The sequence below is a fragment of the Meles meles genome, chromosome 18 (genome assembly GCF_922984935.1).
Source record: "Meles meles chromosome 18, mMelMel3.1 paternal haplotype, whole genome shotgun sequence".
Lineage (NCBI taxonomy): Eukaryota > Metazoa > Chordata > Mammalia > Carnivora > Mustelidae > Meles > Meles meles.
The window spans coordinates 3,176,491-3,191,336 of NC_060083.1; the positions used below are offsets into that span (position 1 = coordinate 3,176,491).

Sequence of the window (14,846 nt, forward strand, 5' to 3'; positions counted from 1 at the left end):
TGTAGACGAAGCAGTAACCTCCCTTTTGAGGACCTTTCCAGACCAGATGTGTGCAGGCCTCGCCAAGAACGCCCACACAGGCTGCTGACTGTAGTGAGACAGGAAAGGCTTCATTTATGGTGTAAACACCTCGTCAGATACTGACCCAGTGCCTGGAGACACCGAGGCTCTGACAACAACGTCATCAACGGGACAATTGCCCAATTAAGACTCGCTTTTGCCCCCCCCCCCCACCTTGGGGAGTCCACATGATGGAAAAATCACAGGTTTGGAAATTAGAGGAACTGGCTTTGGGGCCCAGCCCTGGCACGTACTCGCCGGTGGCTAGAAGAAATATGGCAAATTCTCCAAGCCCTGCCTTCTTCACATAGAAGATGGTCAGAACCTGTCCCCCAACCCCCTGTGGAGTAAACCACAATGGGCGGCAGTATTTCCACAACTCGAAATGCAGAGAAAAAGGGGCCACGTCCCACTTCCAGCGCCTGCTTAAGTCCCAGTCCCCGTGAGGATGACCACGATGGTCTTATCAAATCAAACTGTCAGTGGCGGGATGCAGGACTCCACGGGTGTGCGACACGGAGGCCGTGCCCACAGAAGCAGGCAGAACACCTGCGAGGGGAGCTCATAGGACTGGGGCAAGCCATGGAGGTGCTGGGATATTTTCCTGTTTTTTTTAAATTTTTAATGGAAAAAGAAACGCAGATGTAGAAATAGACTGTACCAGTAACTTTGGTGGAAGAAGGAAATCGGATTATTTGGTGTGTATGATGTGTATGATATGATTATGATGTGACAAAGGACAGATGTTCTGTGAAGGCCAGCGTTAGGGCACAGGATGGCACGGGCTACAGAGCATGGGCTCTGTAGCCAGGATGCCGGCTTCGCGTCCGGCCTTTGCTGTTTTCTCGTGGGGTGGGGTGTCCTGAGAAAGCCACTCAGTGTCCTGCTCTGTGCCTCAGTTTCCCCTCAGATGGAAAAAGGATGATCAGGGTGCCTATACATAAGGTTGTTATAAAGAGGGATGCCTGATTCACAGACCTGTACCCCTGGGGATAAAAATACATTATATGTTTATAAAAAAAAATAAGAAAACAGTGTGGGACTGTCATAAAAGCAGACACACAGGCCCATGGAACACAACACAAAACTTGAAAACTGATTATCATAGTACTTTTGGCACACTTTATTCATTCATATGTTAAAGGGATATTTCAATTTAGCTCTGATAGAATTATTAACTCTGAATGGGAATTAATATTTTTGTCCTATTCCAACGTTTCCTTCCAATAAATGCAATTAAAAAAAAAAAAAGAGGGACGCCTGAGTGGCTCAGATGGTTAAGTGTCTGCCTGTGGCTCAGGTCGTGATCCCGGGGTCCTAGAATCGAGCCCTGTATTGGGCTCCCTGTCTGCGAGATTCTCATCATTCCTCTTTATAAAATGAGCAGAAATAACAATAGAAGTAAAATACGACTTGATCAATATGCTCTTCATTAGTATGGCACGTGACCCTGGGGGATATTCTCCATGGCCCCAAGGATGCACTGCTCAACACAGAAGGACGGGGGTTTCTTTTGGGCGAGGAGGGCCTCCAGATCAGGAAAGGGAGAGGCCCAGGAGGAGACCGAGAGCCTGGCCCAGGTGTGTAGGGACAAGTGTGTTGGTGCCCGATGGCAGAACACAGCAGGGACCAGCTCTGGTGTCTGGATGCCCCCAGGAAGTCCTCAAACAGGTCTCAGCCAAAGCCAGCAAGTTTTCAGAGCCTGGTTGCAGGCGATGGGGGGATTGGAGGAGACAGAGGGCTGAGAGAGCTGGTCCTGGAACAAGCAGCTCTTGAGAGGATGGAGGGCTGATCCGATTGGCAGTGTCCAGCCAGAAGAAAAATCTATGCCTCCCACCTGCATCCTGCCCTACTCTTCTTCCTCTGAATTCCTGGCCCTTGGAGCAGATATGATGTCAGATGTCTTCAGGCTTAGTCCGGCCTGAGGGGCAGCAACCTCATCCTGCAGTCTTTAGGTAGAATCATGGGCGGGGGTGGGGGTATTTAGGAGGGGGGTTATCTGGAAAAGCCCAAAGTCATGCTCACTGGGCCCTCCCTCACCCGCTGTGTCGGGGAGGATTGAAGGAGCAACTCTCTGTCTGTCTGTCTGTCTCTCTTTCTCTCTCTCTCTCACACACACACCGTAGATATACACACACACCCCTGTGTTACCTGGTAAGACGGAACCATAACTTGTCTAACCCTACAGCTCACACTGGGCCTTACTTCCATCAGGGCTCCGACGGAAGGCAGCTAGAAGGACACCAGGGACCACCTGATGCCTTGTGACAGTCTGGCTGGACACGGGAACATTTCGAGGAATGTAAAAAATGGCCCACACCTGAGCCGCATCTCAAGCCACTGACTCAGCCGCTCTGCACACAGGCCCAGGCCAGGCTGTATGCAAAACTCTGCCTTTTTAAGGAGCAGTCAGATCTAATGCGACCCAAGGCTGGGTCCCACTGTTTCACTGGGAGAGATCCTGGCTGGGAGCAGAACGGGGAGAGGGCCTTTGGGACCCCCTTCTGCCTGCAGAGCCCAGTGAAACATAAAGTCTTTGTGGCAGAGAAAGACTCCTCCAGACTCTACAGAGCACTCCAGGTGGCCTCGCCCTCCCCTGAAATAAGGGGTGGGGGAAATTGCCAGAATTCCAAAAGACTCCTTCAAAACAACCAAGTGTCCTTGTCTCAGCATTTCCACCCAGGAGGGCTTGCTAGAGATGCAGGACCCTTTCTGAGAGCCTGAAGGAACAGTGCAAAGAGCCTGAAGAAGACGGCACCTTCGTGTGTCTGCCTCTCTGCACCTTTTGCAATCGTCCTCCTAGCCTGTCCTGCCGGGCCGGCTGGAGTGTCTTCATCAGAGGCTTGTTTACTTGGATAGGATTATCTCAGGAAGGTCAGCATTATCTGTACCACGTTGGGGCTCCTGAAAACGACGATGTTGATTAAAAGTGAGACTCAGTCTGCAGGTAACACATATGACACAATGCACTCAGCCCCTTTGCATGGTGGATTTCCTCCTTGCGGAGTTCCCCGGAGAGCAGAGAGGTGGGGTGCTGGGAGCTGGCACACAGGCTGGCACAAGTGGGAACGGGCTTGGCTTTCCAGGTTGCTGGCATACCCCAAGTCCTTTCCCTGTTGATCCCAGGTTCTCCATGCGCCGGGGGGCCCCTTGGGATCACTATGTTCTGGCAAGTACACAAAACGGGGTGCTGTCTCTTTAAGTAGTAGAGGCTGAGAAGCTCTCAGGCCACCATGACATATCCCAGCATTGGACCAGCCCCTGAATAAACTGGAAAGACGCCTGGTCTGGCTTCAGTTACAAGGAGCACCACCAGGGAACATCTCGGGGATCCTGGTTGCAAGCAGTGGGGCTTAGAGTCTGCCTGCTGGCCTCTCCGTCGCCCTGTGGGGAGGGCCTTGCCTTGGCATCCCTTGTGTTTGACTGCAAAGAAATCCGCGTGGAGGAAAGGGTTACACCGTTTGGCCTGGTGAGTCTGCTTGGCAAACTGTCCCTCTGGATAGTGTATGCTTATGCTTCTGGGAGAGCTGCCCGATCCCCCACCCGCTGCAAACCACGACTGGAAGGGATTGCAGTGGAGATGGTGCATTGTGTTGGAACTGACAGAAAGACAGAGGATGTTTTAAATCCCTGATGAGGAGCTGGCTACATACTCCGGCTGGGGAGGTGAGAAGGGCTGTCTGAGAGCATCTAGAAAGACCAGTGCATCCAGATGTGAAGGGAGAAAGGAGACCCGATGCTATTTCCCTGATGGGAAACCGCTCTGCACACACAGCTGGCAGTGGTACCTCGGGGTGGGAAGCAGGTCAGGGAGAAGTTTCCACCTATAGCAAAGCACTGACTGGTCCTTGGGTATGGCCAAGCCCCGGGCAGTGTTTCCTTTTCTATCCTGGGAACCGGGCAGGCAGGAGGCAGGCGAGAGGCTAAGGGCTGAACCAAAGGGTTCAGGTTCACATGTTCTGAAACCCACCACGCGGTATTACCTGCTCATTGACTAAAATATTGGGTTTAGGGAAGAGGAGGAACCACGCTGTGCTTTACGATGCGTGTGCTTTTCCAGATGGATATACTTTATGAAAAAGGTTACTGGGAACAAAAAGAAAGGAAGAGAAAGAAAATCCCGAGTTCAATATGCTAATATTTGTGAAGTGCTTAGAACAGTTCTGGGGACATAGTGACCACATAAATGTTGGTTAAATAAACAAAATAAAAGTCTGAATGGTATAAAGTGAGGCCATGATTCCTGGGGCACTGCTGACCTATAAAATGACCCAGGAGGAGAGAACACAGTGCTATTCCTCTGGTTGGTTTTTCTACTTGCATATGAACTTCAGGCCTGCGGGATTTCTAAGCTATTTTAGCTTGGCGGAGGGGGGGTGTGTGTCTGCCTTGCCTTGAGGGCTAACGATGATATAATAATAACCGTGGTGACAGTTTACTGAGTCCTGGTCCCTATGTTCTAGGCACTATGCTAACTGCTTCACACACTTCATTCCTTTTACTCACCCCCATAAAATAGGCAGTACCAGTTCTGCTTGGGGATGAGAAAACAGAAGCTCATCCAACTTCACCTACTGGCTTAAATTCACAATCCTGAGTAATCAGGTTTGTCTGAGCCCAGAACCAGAGTCCCTAAGCATTGCCCCATACCCCCCTCTCCCAGGGCGGGCGTAAAGTCCTGTTAAGGTTCCTGCCACGTAAGGGCGTTGAGTGAAATTTTTACATATCACCTTCTTTTTAGTCTCATAATATAACAATTTTTAAAAGACCACTGTTTGAAGACTATTTCAGATAACGTACTTTTACTTAAAGATAAGAATATGCCATTAGCTACCCTAACCAGCTACATGCAAAGAGTAATAAAGTCTTACGGAATCGTTTGACTCATTTAGAGCGATAAGGATTTAAGACACAGGACACTAGCAGGAGCCTGAGTGCCTGTGGGTGTGAAAGGGCTGTATTAGTCAGCAAAGACATCTAGAATCCACATGAAGTCTCCTTGTTGGTGCATCAAGAGTCTCCCATCGGAGAGCCTGACTTGGGTCCACCTGTGCCGCGCCCAGAAGGGCTAGCCTCTCTCCCCGCGAGGCCCGGCGGACCACGTTCAGGCGACTATGAATCAGCGCATTTCCCTGGCTGTTCTTCCCCCATCTCCAGTGGCCAACTCCCCACCCTATGGCGAGGACGCCAGTCGAGCTGGGAGCATGGCCAGGAGCTTACCCACTGGTGAGCTGGTTTTGCTCAGGTTAGGAGGAATCAGACCCCCTTCCCACCGCGCCGCCCCCATCCCGCACCCAGGCATGCTGTTCTGTAGTCGGCGGGACTCTCCCGCCTCCCGCTAATTCTCACGCAAGCAGGGTCCGCCAGGGGGTCCCCTCGAGTCCTCGGAACCCGGCGCACCACCTAAGGGCAGACCCTGACAGCGCGGGCTCGCGGGCGCGGGGCAGGTGTGCCCCGGTAAAATGCCAGGGCCGGCCAGGCGCGCCCGCACCCTAGAGGAGAGAGACGCCTTCCGGCGCTTAAGTGCCTGCTCCCCCCTTCCCGGAGGCGAGGAATCCAGCCTTGGCCCCTCGCGTGGGCGCAGTCCGCCTGCGCGCGCCCCGAAGCCCAGCGCTGGGCACCGGCGGGGGCGACCTCGGGAGGGCTCTTCCCACGTGGCCGAGGGGGCGGAGGGACCAGTTTATTGGCCAGTCCTTGGGTGTCCAGGAACTCGGGGAGCCAGAGGAAGCGGAGGTGAGAACGCTCAGCGGCCGCCTAGTTGCGAGTAAAAGTCGCAGCGGTTTTGCAGGGATCGACTTTCTCCTGGGGCGGATTGAAGGCCGAGTAACTGTCTGCTGCCCGCCCTCCCTCCCTCCCTCCTGCCCTCTCTCCTCCCTGAGGCCCGCCCCCTGCACACGCTGACCCAGGGACACACCCTACTGCAGCGACGCAGACAGGGCGTTGTTCCCGTTAAAGGGGAACGCCGGGAGCCTCCCTCTGGCCCCTCGCTTCGCGCGCGCAGCCCCGCAGCGCAGCTGTCTTCGGGGACGCCAGCAGCCGAGCAAACGCGCCGAGAGTTTGTGCCGGAGGCCACTTTGAGGATCGGGGACAACCATCCCTTTGGGCTGTAAGTGCTTTGGTAGGGGGAAAGTGGAGGAGATGGGAGGAGAAACGTGGGATTCTTCCGTCGATGGTGCCAGAAAGCGCGGAGCAGGCGCGGGCTTCGGGCTGGCCGGGTCTCCGAGCTGACTTTCCGAGCTCAGACAGACAGACCACGGTCTTGCATAGTTCTTACGGGACTGGTAGGGATGCGGCGTGGCCTGCCTTATGGTACATAAATCATAAGGGGCGCGAGTGCTGCTGTCCGGAATGTGGGGAAGGGGCTGAGCAGCTTTCGTCTCGCTGGAGAAGCGCCTACTTGAAGACTCATTGGCGAATTGGTCCCTGCGGTGGACACCCGGGGGGACCCCCGTGGCCCCCAATTTCTAGCCACATACCTCTTTCCGATTATCCCTCTCTGCCCCTCCCCGGCTCTAGGAGCCACTGGATTTAATTTAAACCTTCTGGGAGACATCGGAAAACCGGGCTTACTTCTTCGCGGACATTCCAGGGCTCTTCTGAACGTGTTGCTAACGGAGCGCCGCGGAGGGGCCTGGTACTCTGGGTACTTTAAAAACGGAGTTATTGAAATGTCGTCTCTCTGGCCCAAGGCCCTGTACTGAAACGGTCCCCCCACCCCCCAGTGCAGCAGGGTTTTCACAGCCATACGTATCCTCTAACGGGTCACCGGGGTCTTCAGTTCCCCAAGGTCTGTAAAATGAGGGGCTGGGACCGCACGACTGCTCCGTGAAGATGTCCTGCCCGCTCCGGCAGGCTGCGGTTCCCTGGGACTCAGCCCTTCGTCCGCCGCCTCTCCCTCCCACCGGACGTCTGGCCCCCTCCGTGCAGGCTCCTGGGCGCGCGTCCCGGAACGCAGAGGCTGGACCGGGTTGCGTCTCGGCTGTGCGTGCGGGGACGCGGCCGGGACCCCGGCGATCGGGCGAGTGGCCAGCCCGGGAGCGGAGGGCCCGGCCAGCAGCGGCCGCCTGGGGAAGCGCGCGGTGGGCGGGAAGCGCAGGGTCGGGCCACTCTCTGGGCCACTCTTTCCTGCCCACACTCCCCCGGTCTGCGCCTCCTCTCCGGAGCCGCCCCTGTCGATGCCAGGCGGAGCTGGGGCCAGGACGGCTCCCCAGCGCTGGCAGAAGCGGGTGGAAACTCGGAGACTAACGGAATGCGGAGCGCACGGGGTCTGGGGAGCCAACGCCCCGCTGCGCGCTCTCCCTCACAGCGTGCCGCCGCTGTCCCCAGGCCTCCGGCAGAAATCTGGGCGCCTACCCCTGACCCTCCACCTCCCCATCCCTAGGAAAAGGGGCAGACTCGTCTTCTGTCCCCTTCCCCACGTGGGGTTGGGCTCGCAGGCAACCCCGAGTGGGTGGACATGTGCCGCGGCCTCCGCTCGTCCTTCGGGAAAAACCTCTCCTCCTGGGGAGACTTAGACGTGCGTACCCCTTATTTTGTTCCCAAAGCAAAGGGATGTTTTGTCGCAGGCGGGCCCCGCGGCTGCCGGGCGGGGATGCTGCGGTCGGCTGCTGCCCTCTCTCGGCCGGGCCCCGGGAGGCGTGCAGGCGCCCGGGGCCGGGCCGCGCCAGGCGGGCGGGCGCGGTGCCAGCCCCCTGCATTCCGCCGGCGCGGGGACCCTCCCTCCGCGCGCTCCTCCTCCGTCGCTCGCGCGCGCCGTTGGTTCGGCCTCTCGTCCAGCCTCGGCTCTCTTTCCTGGCAGGAACTCCGCTGAGCCCCACTTGCCGCCAGAATGCTCCTCCTGTTGCTGGGTATCATCGTCCTCCACGTCGCGGTGCTGGTGCTGCTGTTCGTCTCCACGATTGTCAGCGTGAGTGCCCGGCGGGCGGCGGGCGGGGCACCCCGAGCTCCCCTCTAACCCCCCCCACCCCTGTCCCCCTCTCCCCCCCACCCCTGCCCCAGGGCTCCGGCCTCCCCCGGGCGATGATTCCGGCTGGGCTCCCTCTAGTTCAGCGCCGCGAGACAAGTAAAGTCTCAGACGTCCCCGCGGGGCGTTTCGCGGTTTCTGGCAATCTGCCCCCTTTCAGTTGTTCTGAGAAAACCGGAGCCGAGTCAGGGGTAGGAAGGAAGCAATCGCTGGACCAGGTTAGCTGCGCAGGCCTCCGTGTACCCAGATAACGTCGGTGCAGAGCCAGGGTTCCCCGTCCTTCCTTTGATGAGATTGCGTAGTTTCCCCCCATCCCTCGCTGTAGATTCATGGAGGAAGGAAGCGCAGTATTAACGAAGTTTTGTTTTTCTCCACATGCCGTAGGTCAGCTGGGCGGCTTAGTTCATAAAACACCCCCGAGGGCTGGATATTGGAAGGTGAACATGGGCTCCTCCGAAAAAGAAATTCACAGTCCCGGGTCTGCTTTATGATGGCGACCCAGAGCCTTCGCTATTGAGCCTCCAGTATAGGAACAGGTCATCAGGGTATGAGTGATGTCACAGACCCATCAGCCATCTAGCACATGCGATTTGAGACCTCAGGCAGTGAGGAGACTGTGGCTTTAACTTCCTTACCTAGGGGCAAGTTCCAGGCACGTGATTCCCCTCTGGTTGAAAGGTTGAGAGAGAATTATGTCGGAAGGAGAAATATTGATGTTGGGGACTTGTGGGTTGTGCTATCATTTATAGGCATCTTTACAATGTTTTAATTAATCTTGTTGGATTAGTAGGAATTATGGGTAAGGAGACCGTCTCCGAGGGGTGGTGGTTTTGGGGGAGCGACACTCAGGAGATCAGGGAGGGGAGCTGGCTTGAATGAGGTGTCCTGGGCTGCGTCTGAGCCTCGTTCTTCCATAGTACATACTTCTGCACATACTAGCCCTCACACCTGTGCTACTTTTTTAATAACAAAGTGCTTTTCACTTGCAAACACTGCCCTCCTGCAGCACCATGTCTGCTCCCCCCCCCCCCCCCCCCCCCCCGCATGACTGTGGCCTCTGGCCGGGCGCAGTGGGCAGGGCAGGGGCAGGCTAGCGAGACCCAGTCGATGAGGCTGCTCTTGCCTTCCCTGTGTTCACCCTCCCCTTCCCTTCGCTCCTCCCCAGCTGGTCTGATTTATCGTGTCTGGTTCTTCCTAGCAATGGGCCGTGGGCAATGGACACGCAACCGACCTGTGGCAGAACTGTAGCACCTCTTCCTCGGGCAACGTCCTGCACTGTTACTCATCATCCGCGAACGGTAAGACTGGGGTTTTGCTTGTGCAGATCTGCGGGTGCCGTGTTTCTCAGTCCAGACCTGGAAACACTTGTTCTTAGAGGACACAGCTCCAGCGTCGTTGCTGGGATGGGGCGGAATGCAACGGGCACCAGGAACCCAAGATTAAAGGAGAGGGACAGCAGTTTCCCTGGCTAAGCCAAAACCCTGGGTATCGTTGTACGTTATCTCTGCCTGGAAAGATGCCTTAGAGCTCTCCCTTATCACTTGATGTAATGCTCCTTGTAAACAAAGAAACTCAGATACAGGTAAGTTAGCTCAATGGCAAGACTTAGGCCAACCCCACTGGGACTTTGGCCCCAACCAGCATCTTTGGTGGTGGCCGTCTTTATCCAGAAATGTCTTGCCTCTGCCTTTTTCAGTGATGGTCCCAAAGGTAGTTGTTGGTCCAGCATTTTGTCCCCTATTTACAAGACTGCTTTTCTAGGTCATGGGTCTCACTCCTGCCATTTAGCATCAAAACCTTAGAGTGTTTCCTTGTGGCAAGATGGGGACGACTCCAAGCTATTTGCAGAATGCTAAATTCTGGGAGAGTCCTTCATCCAGAGGATTGTCTCTCCTCTGTGCCCCGTGCCGCTTGCGAGATATTTGAAACCAGGCGTACTTGGATTCAAGTGAAGGGGATAATTGGCTGCGAAACACCCACTAGACACCTTAAGTACTCAGAGAGAGCATTACAGGGGAGCAGGGAGTCCTGTGTCTGGATGTGGAGAGGCCAAGGTAAAGAGAGTGCATTCTTTTGGGAGGCTGGGCGCTGTTTAGTGGCATCGTGGCCCCTGGGAGGGGCTGTGGTGCTTGGCGTTGAGGATGTAGTGGGCGTGGTTTGGCTCCGTCTTGTGTTTCCAAGGAGGTACCCTCAGCCTGGAGAGGGACGTCATTGTAGGATGGGCAGAGAGAGCTTCCTTGACATCCTGGGTTTTAAAAGACCCATGAAACACGGCTCTCATTGCTGCTGAACTCACGATCCAGTTTCCCTGTTGAAGATGCTACAACGGATGAGAGAATCCAGCTTAGACCCAGGGCAATACAGCAGGCAGGGAAGGGAGCCTTCGTTCTGGCTTTGCACAGTGCAGGTTCTTGGCTGGGCTTTGCGTCCTGTGGGCCCAGCACCCAATAATACCCAAGCTGTCGCCAAAGCATTACAAACCAAACATCTCCAACCTCCGTATAAAGAGAAAGTGGTAGAACAGTGATTTGGTAGTTTCTGTGGTGAGGCTAAGCGAGGAGTAGAAAACCCTGCTTTATGTTTTCACTTTCCTGGGGGGGAACAAAAGAAAGGCCTCGGTCCTTACCGACTCGAGCAGCCCTGAATCTTCTCTCCGAGCGCGTGACAGGTAGCGCATTGAAAACATCCCAGGGGGTGCACAGTGAGTTTGCAGGATGAATTGGCAACCAGGCACATGGAATGAAATACTCATGCGTGCCTGAGAATGTGGCCACAGCCCTGCTTGTCCCCAAAGCCACAGCATGTCCTGTCTACCCCGCTTCAGGGTCTGGCTCAAGTTCCCAAAGCCTCAGGATGGGAGGCGCCTCGCCTCGCTACTGACACCTGGTGGCCACACGTGATGACGCGGCCCGAAAGGGTGGCTTTCCCCGAGGGGTGGGGCGTGTCCACAGGCGCCCTTCCCTAGTGGCGTGGGGCCATGTGGGGTTGGCACGGAATCCTGGACTCTTGGGTCCGGAAGGGAGCAGAGGAGCAGCCGTCTAAACCGTGCTCAAACCGGGAAAAAGAGCGGTCTTCATGTCGGGCCTGTAATCGGCCCTTTATGCTGCACCTGCCGCGGTTATAAATGGCTGTTCTCCCAACTCAAAGAGGGATCAGTGTTGCTTTCATCAGGACACCTCTCGTCTCTTAACTGGCTCTTTACGTGCCAAGCTCTTTCCTTGGCTTCATTGACAATGACTTTGGAGTCTTTCTTGTGGGCTCCAAATCCATGTGGTTGCTTTGTGGGGGCGGGGGGGCACCAGAGCACGGGCTTTCTTCACATCTATCTTCTCTGACGTTTTGAGGGAATCTGGGGACGCCCTCAAGCAAGCTGGGGTTGTTTGGACTTGAGCTTCTTCTATTTTCTGAATGCATCTACATACCTTCTGGCTTCATCCTGAACCCGGCTGCAGGTGGAATGAAAGAGGCTTCCTGGGGCCGATGACAACAGGACCTGGCAAGGAATGTCTCCCGGGCCCAGGGAGTACAAGGCCTGGGAAACTGGGGACTTTGCCCTTGATGGTCCTGTGCCTCTTTGAGGATCCAGGGGATACGTGTGCAGGGATGAAGCACTGTGAAGGCAGCAGAGGCCAGATGCCCAAGGAGTGGGGGCAGGCAGGCAGCGCCAGAGTTCAGGGGAGGAAGTGGAAGGGGAGTCTCGTGTGGGAGGGGGGATTTGATCCATCCTCCAGAGGATGGGCAGGATTTAAATAAATACAGGCAAGGAGGAGGATATTCCCTGTCCAGGCAATGACGTGACCGCCAGCAAGGGGACAGCAATGCAGGGGATGTGTCAGACCAGTTGGCTAGCATTCTGGTTAGGATTAAGATTGACTATGTAACAGAGCATCTTCAAGGGACAGTGGCTTAAATAAGATCATTTATGGCACTTTATGAAATTGTCAGAGGCCCGGGCACTTTCTAGCTCCTTTCTTTGCCATCTCTTACATTGGGTCCTCATCCTCATGGACTAAAGGGCTGCTGGAGCTCCAGCCATCTCATCCATGCTTCGGGCAGCAGAGTGGAGAAAAGAGGAGAAGAATGTGTGCCCTTCCCTTTTCATGAGGTGTCTCCAGATAGACCACATACTTCTGTGTCTATCTTTTATAGGAACTTAGTCACACAGCCACACCTAGTTAAGAAGGGAGACCGGGAATGTAGTCATTCGGCCTCGTGGGAAGCATGGCTTCTCAATTCCTAGAAATGTCATAGCAAGCACCTCCCACTAAGCCTGGCTTGAAACACATCTCTCCAGGGCTTTGACCATCTCTCCCGCTCTGTACCTGGTCCTACTGTTTTACCATAGCTCTGCTGGGTCCTATGCAGTTTCTGAGCAGAACCCCATTGTTTTAGGATTTTTCAAATATTTCATCTCTCCTCTGTCCTGGGTTCCATCCACCACCCCGCCATTCTGACAGAGCCCCATGTCTTAGACTTCCCTCTGTTTCTCTCCGTCTCCAGTCATTAAGTCTTTAGACTTATTGTTTCATGACATCCTTGGGATCTTTGTTTTTTTCCAGCCTCAACGTCTCTTCTGAACTCCAGACCTGCATAGCCAACCATTTACTAGACATTTCCACAGGGATGTCTCAAAGGCACCCCTGAACTAGTCAGTCTGTATCTTCCTCCACCAAACCTACCTCTTTGACCGTTTCTAGAATTTTAGTGAACGCTGCTCATGTTTGCAGCCGGCCTGGATGTGTTCCCCGCTTTCTCCTCATAGCACCCTCATAGCTCCCCCTGCCTGCCTCCCCTGCCCGCCTCCCCTGCCCCGGCCACTGGCTATTCCCTTGAAGGTCACCATGCCTGCAGGACTTATCAGAGCCGTAGAGGCGGCCCCCAAACACTTCACCTTGCTTGTTTCTTTGTAACTAATTTTTCATGTTGACTCCAGGGTGATAATTTTAAAAATACAAAGCCATGCCTATGACTCTGGATTTGAAGACTTTCAGAGTCCTCTCCTTGGTCTTAATCCTCAGATGGAGATCTTTCCCCAACCCCATAGGAACCTACCTGAATGATCTGTTCCCGTGAAATCTCATTGTTTATTTCTTCTCCTCATCTTGGAACTTCCTTGATCATAAACTTCCCATCTCTCCCCTCCTCTGTTCTTTGTGTACAGCTACTCTGTGGGTGCCTGCCCTCTAGCAGATATCACTGTAGACACTGAGGATGTCAGAGTGAACAACAGCGTGCATTTTACTGGGTGAAATTAACAGCCAAGAAACTTGGATAATTTGGGGCAGGGAAGGGAACTATAAAGAGAACGAAACAGACTAATGTGTCATGAGGGATTGGGGTGGGGAAGGTAGCCTCTTGCAGGAGTGACCCCTTGAGGATGACCAGGAGTCAGCCGTATGAACATCTGGAGAAAGTTCCAGGCTGAGGGGCCAACCAGCGCAGGCTCTCGGGCAAGGAAGGGGCCTGGCAGCGTTGAGGGACAGAGGGCAGACAAGATAGCGGGAAGACAGAGGCGAGGGGTAGAACAGTATACTGGCCTGTAGCTCTTTCTAGACCCTAATAAGCAGTTTGGTGCATTCGGGTGCATTTCTACCTTTTACTGTCCATTTAGACCTGCTGTGTTTTACATGCATCTCGGTCCATTTTATTCCAAGTTGGAGTAGCAGTCCAGATCATCTATAATGCAGAACACATCAGAAACCTTGCACGGTAGAAACGCACCGATGCGTGTCTTGTCATTGTCCGGAGACATGGGATTCTTACCGCTCTCAACATCGCTTTCTTTTTTCCTCTGCCACTTTGCCCATCTTCCTCATTGACATCTTTTATTTTCACATGAAATCCCATAGGGATCTACCCATTTCCCATCTAATTTTCAAAATAGCTGTAAATGTTATTTCCCGGTAGGAGATTAGGATCTAGTAACAAATAGGTTCTTTCTGCTTGGAGTAAGAAAGCAGAGCCTCGGGGTAAGGCAGGCAGGGCCCGCGGGGGTGGCATCTGTACAAGCAGACATCCATCCAGAGACGGAGGAGGCCAGTTCCTAGAGCCTTGGTTTTCAAATTAATGAGATCTGAGCAGCTCCGGCTGGGATCTGGGGAGCAGGGGCGATGCACCAACCTTCTCCCCAGGTCCCGAAGGCGCGGGTCTCCTTAGAGCCCTTACGCCATGCGTGAGTTTAAAATCTACTGATCCAGAAAGTTTGGCAAAATGTGTCTTGCATTGACCGAACTAATGCTTTTTGTTTTGAATACTCCATATTCTGCACATTTTAGGTCCAAATGCACACAGACATTCTCCCAACTCTTTGTTTTATCTGCATGGACCTGGTGGGTAACAGAATGGATCAGAGTTCTGGAGTCGGGCTACGGGCTGCTTGGGGCCCCGGTAGCTGGAAGGGCCCAGTCCTGGCCTTGCCTGCCCTTTGCTTGGCCGGCCCTTCGTTGGTTGCGGAGACATGATCTTTCCTAAAACCCAGCCCCCATGCCCTGCCTCCACTTAAAAAGTCCTCCTTTGTCTCAGACCGAGCTGACCATCCGGAGGTGTTAGGCACATAAAACGTATGCATTCTTGAATTCTTTTAAAGAAGGGGCCCCCATGCTGAACACAAAAGTGTGATGGAAAAAACCGGGCCCTCCTCCAGTCTGTCCCCAGAACACCCAGGGCCACCTCGGTGGTCACTTGTCTATGTCTTCCCTGATTCCAGATTTCTCTCTCTCTCTTTTTTTAATCCATTTGGTGGCCTTCTCATTTCAGCAAGGGCATCAGACCATTTCCTTGTCTGTGGCTCAGCTCTTGGTCAGTTTGGAGAGGACACAGAAGG

At 54.3% G+C, this 14,846-nt stretch overlaps 1 protein-coding gene across 3 annotated transcripts in view; it reads left to right on the forward strand.

The window, feature by feature from the left end:
* Positions 1–3,389: 3,389 nt before the first annotated feature.
* PMP22 (peripheral myelin protein 22) overlaps positions 3,390–14,846 on the forward strand; it is a 29,666-nt gene continuing 18,209 nt past the window's right edge. The window contains exons 1-3 of one of the 3 annotated variants that reach the window (XM_045986567.1): positions 3,390–3,529; positions 7,855–7,966; positions 9,222–9,321. In XM_045986567.1, the coding sequence (XP_045842523.1) occupies positions 7,889–7,966; positions 9,222–9,321 (178 nt within the window). In that variant the 5' untranslated portion in view covers positions 3,390–3,529; positions 7,855–7,888. Of the gene's footprint in view, positions 3,530–5,819; positions 6,167–7,854; positions 7,967–9,221; positions 9,322–14,846 lie in introns of those variants that run through there. The other 2 variants (XM_045986568.1, XM_045986566.1) reach the window with 2 other exon arrangements.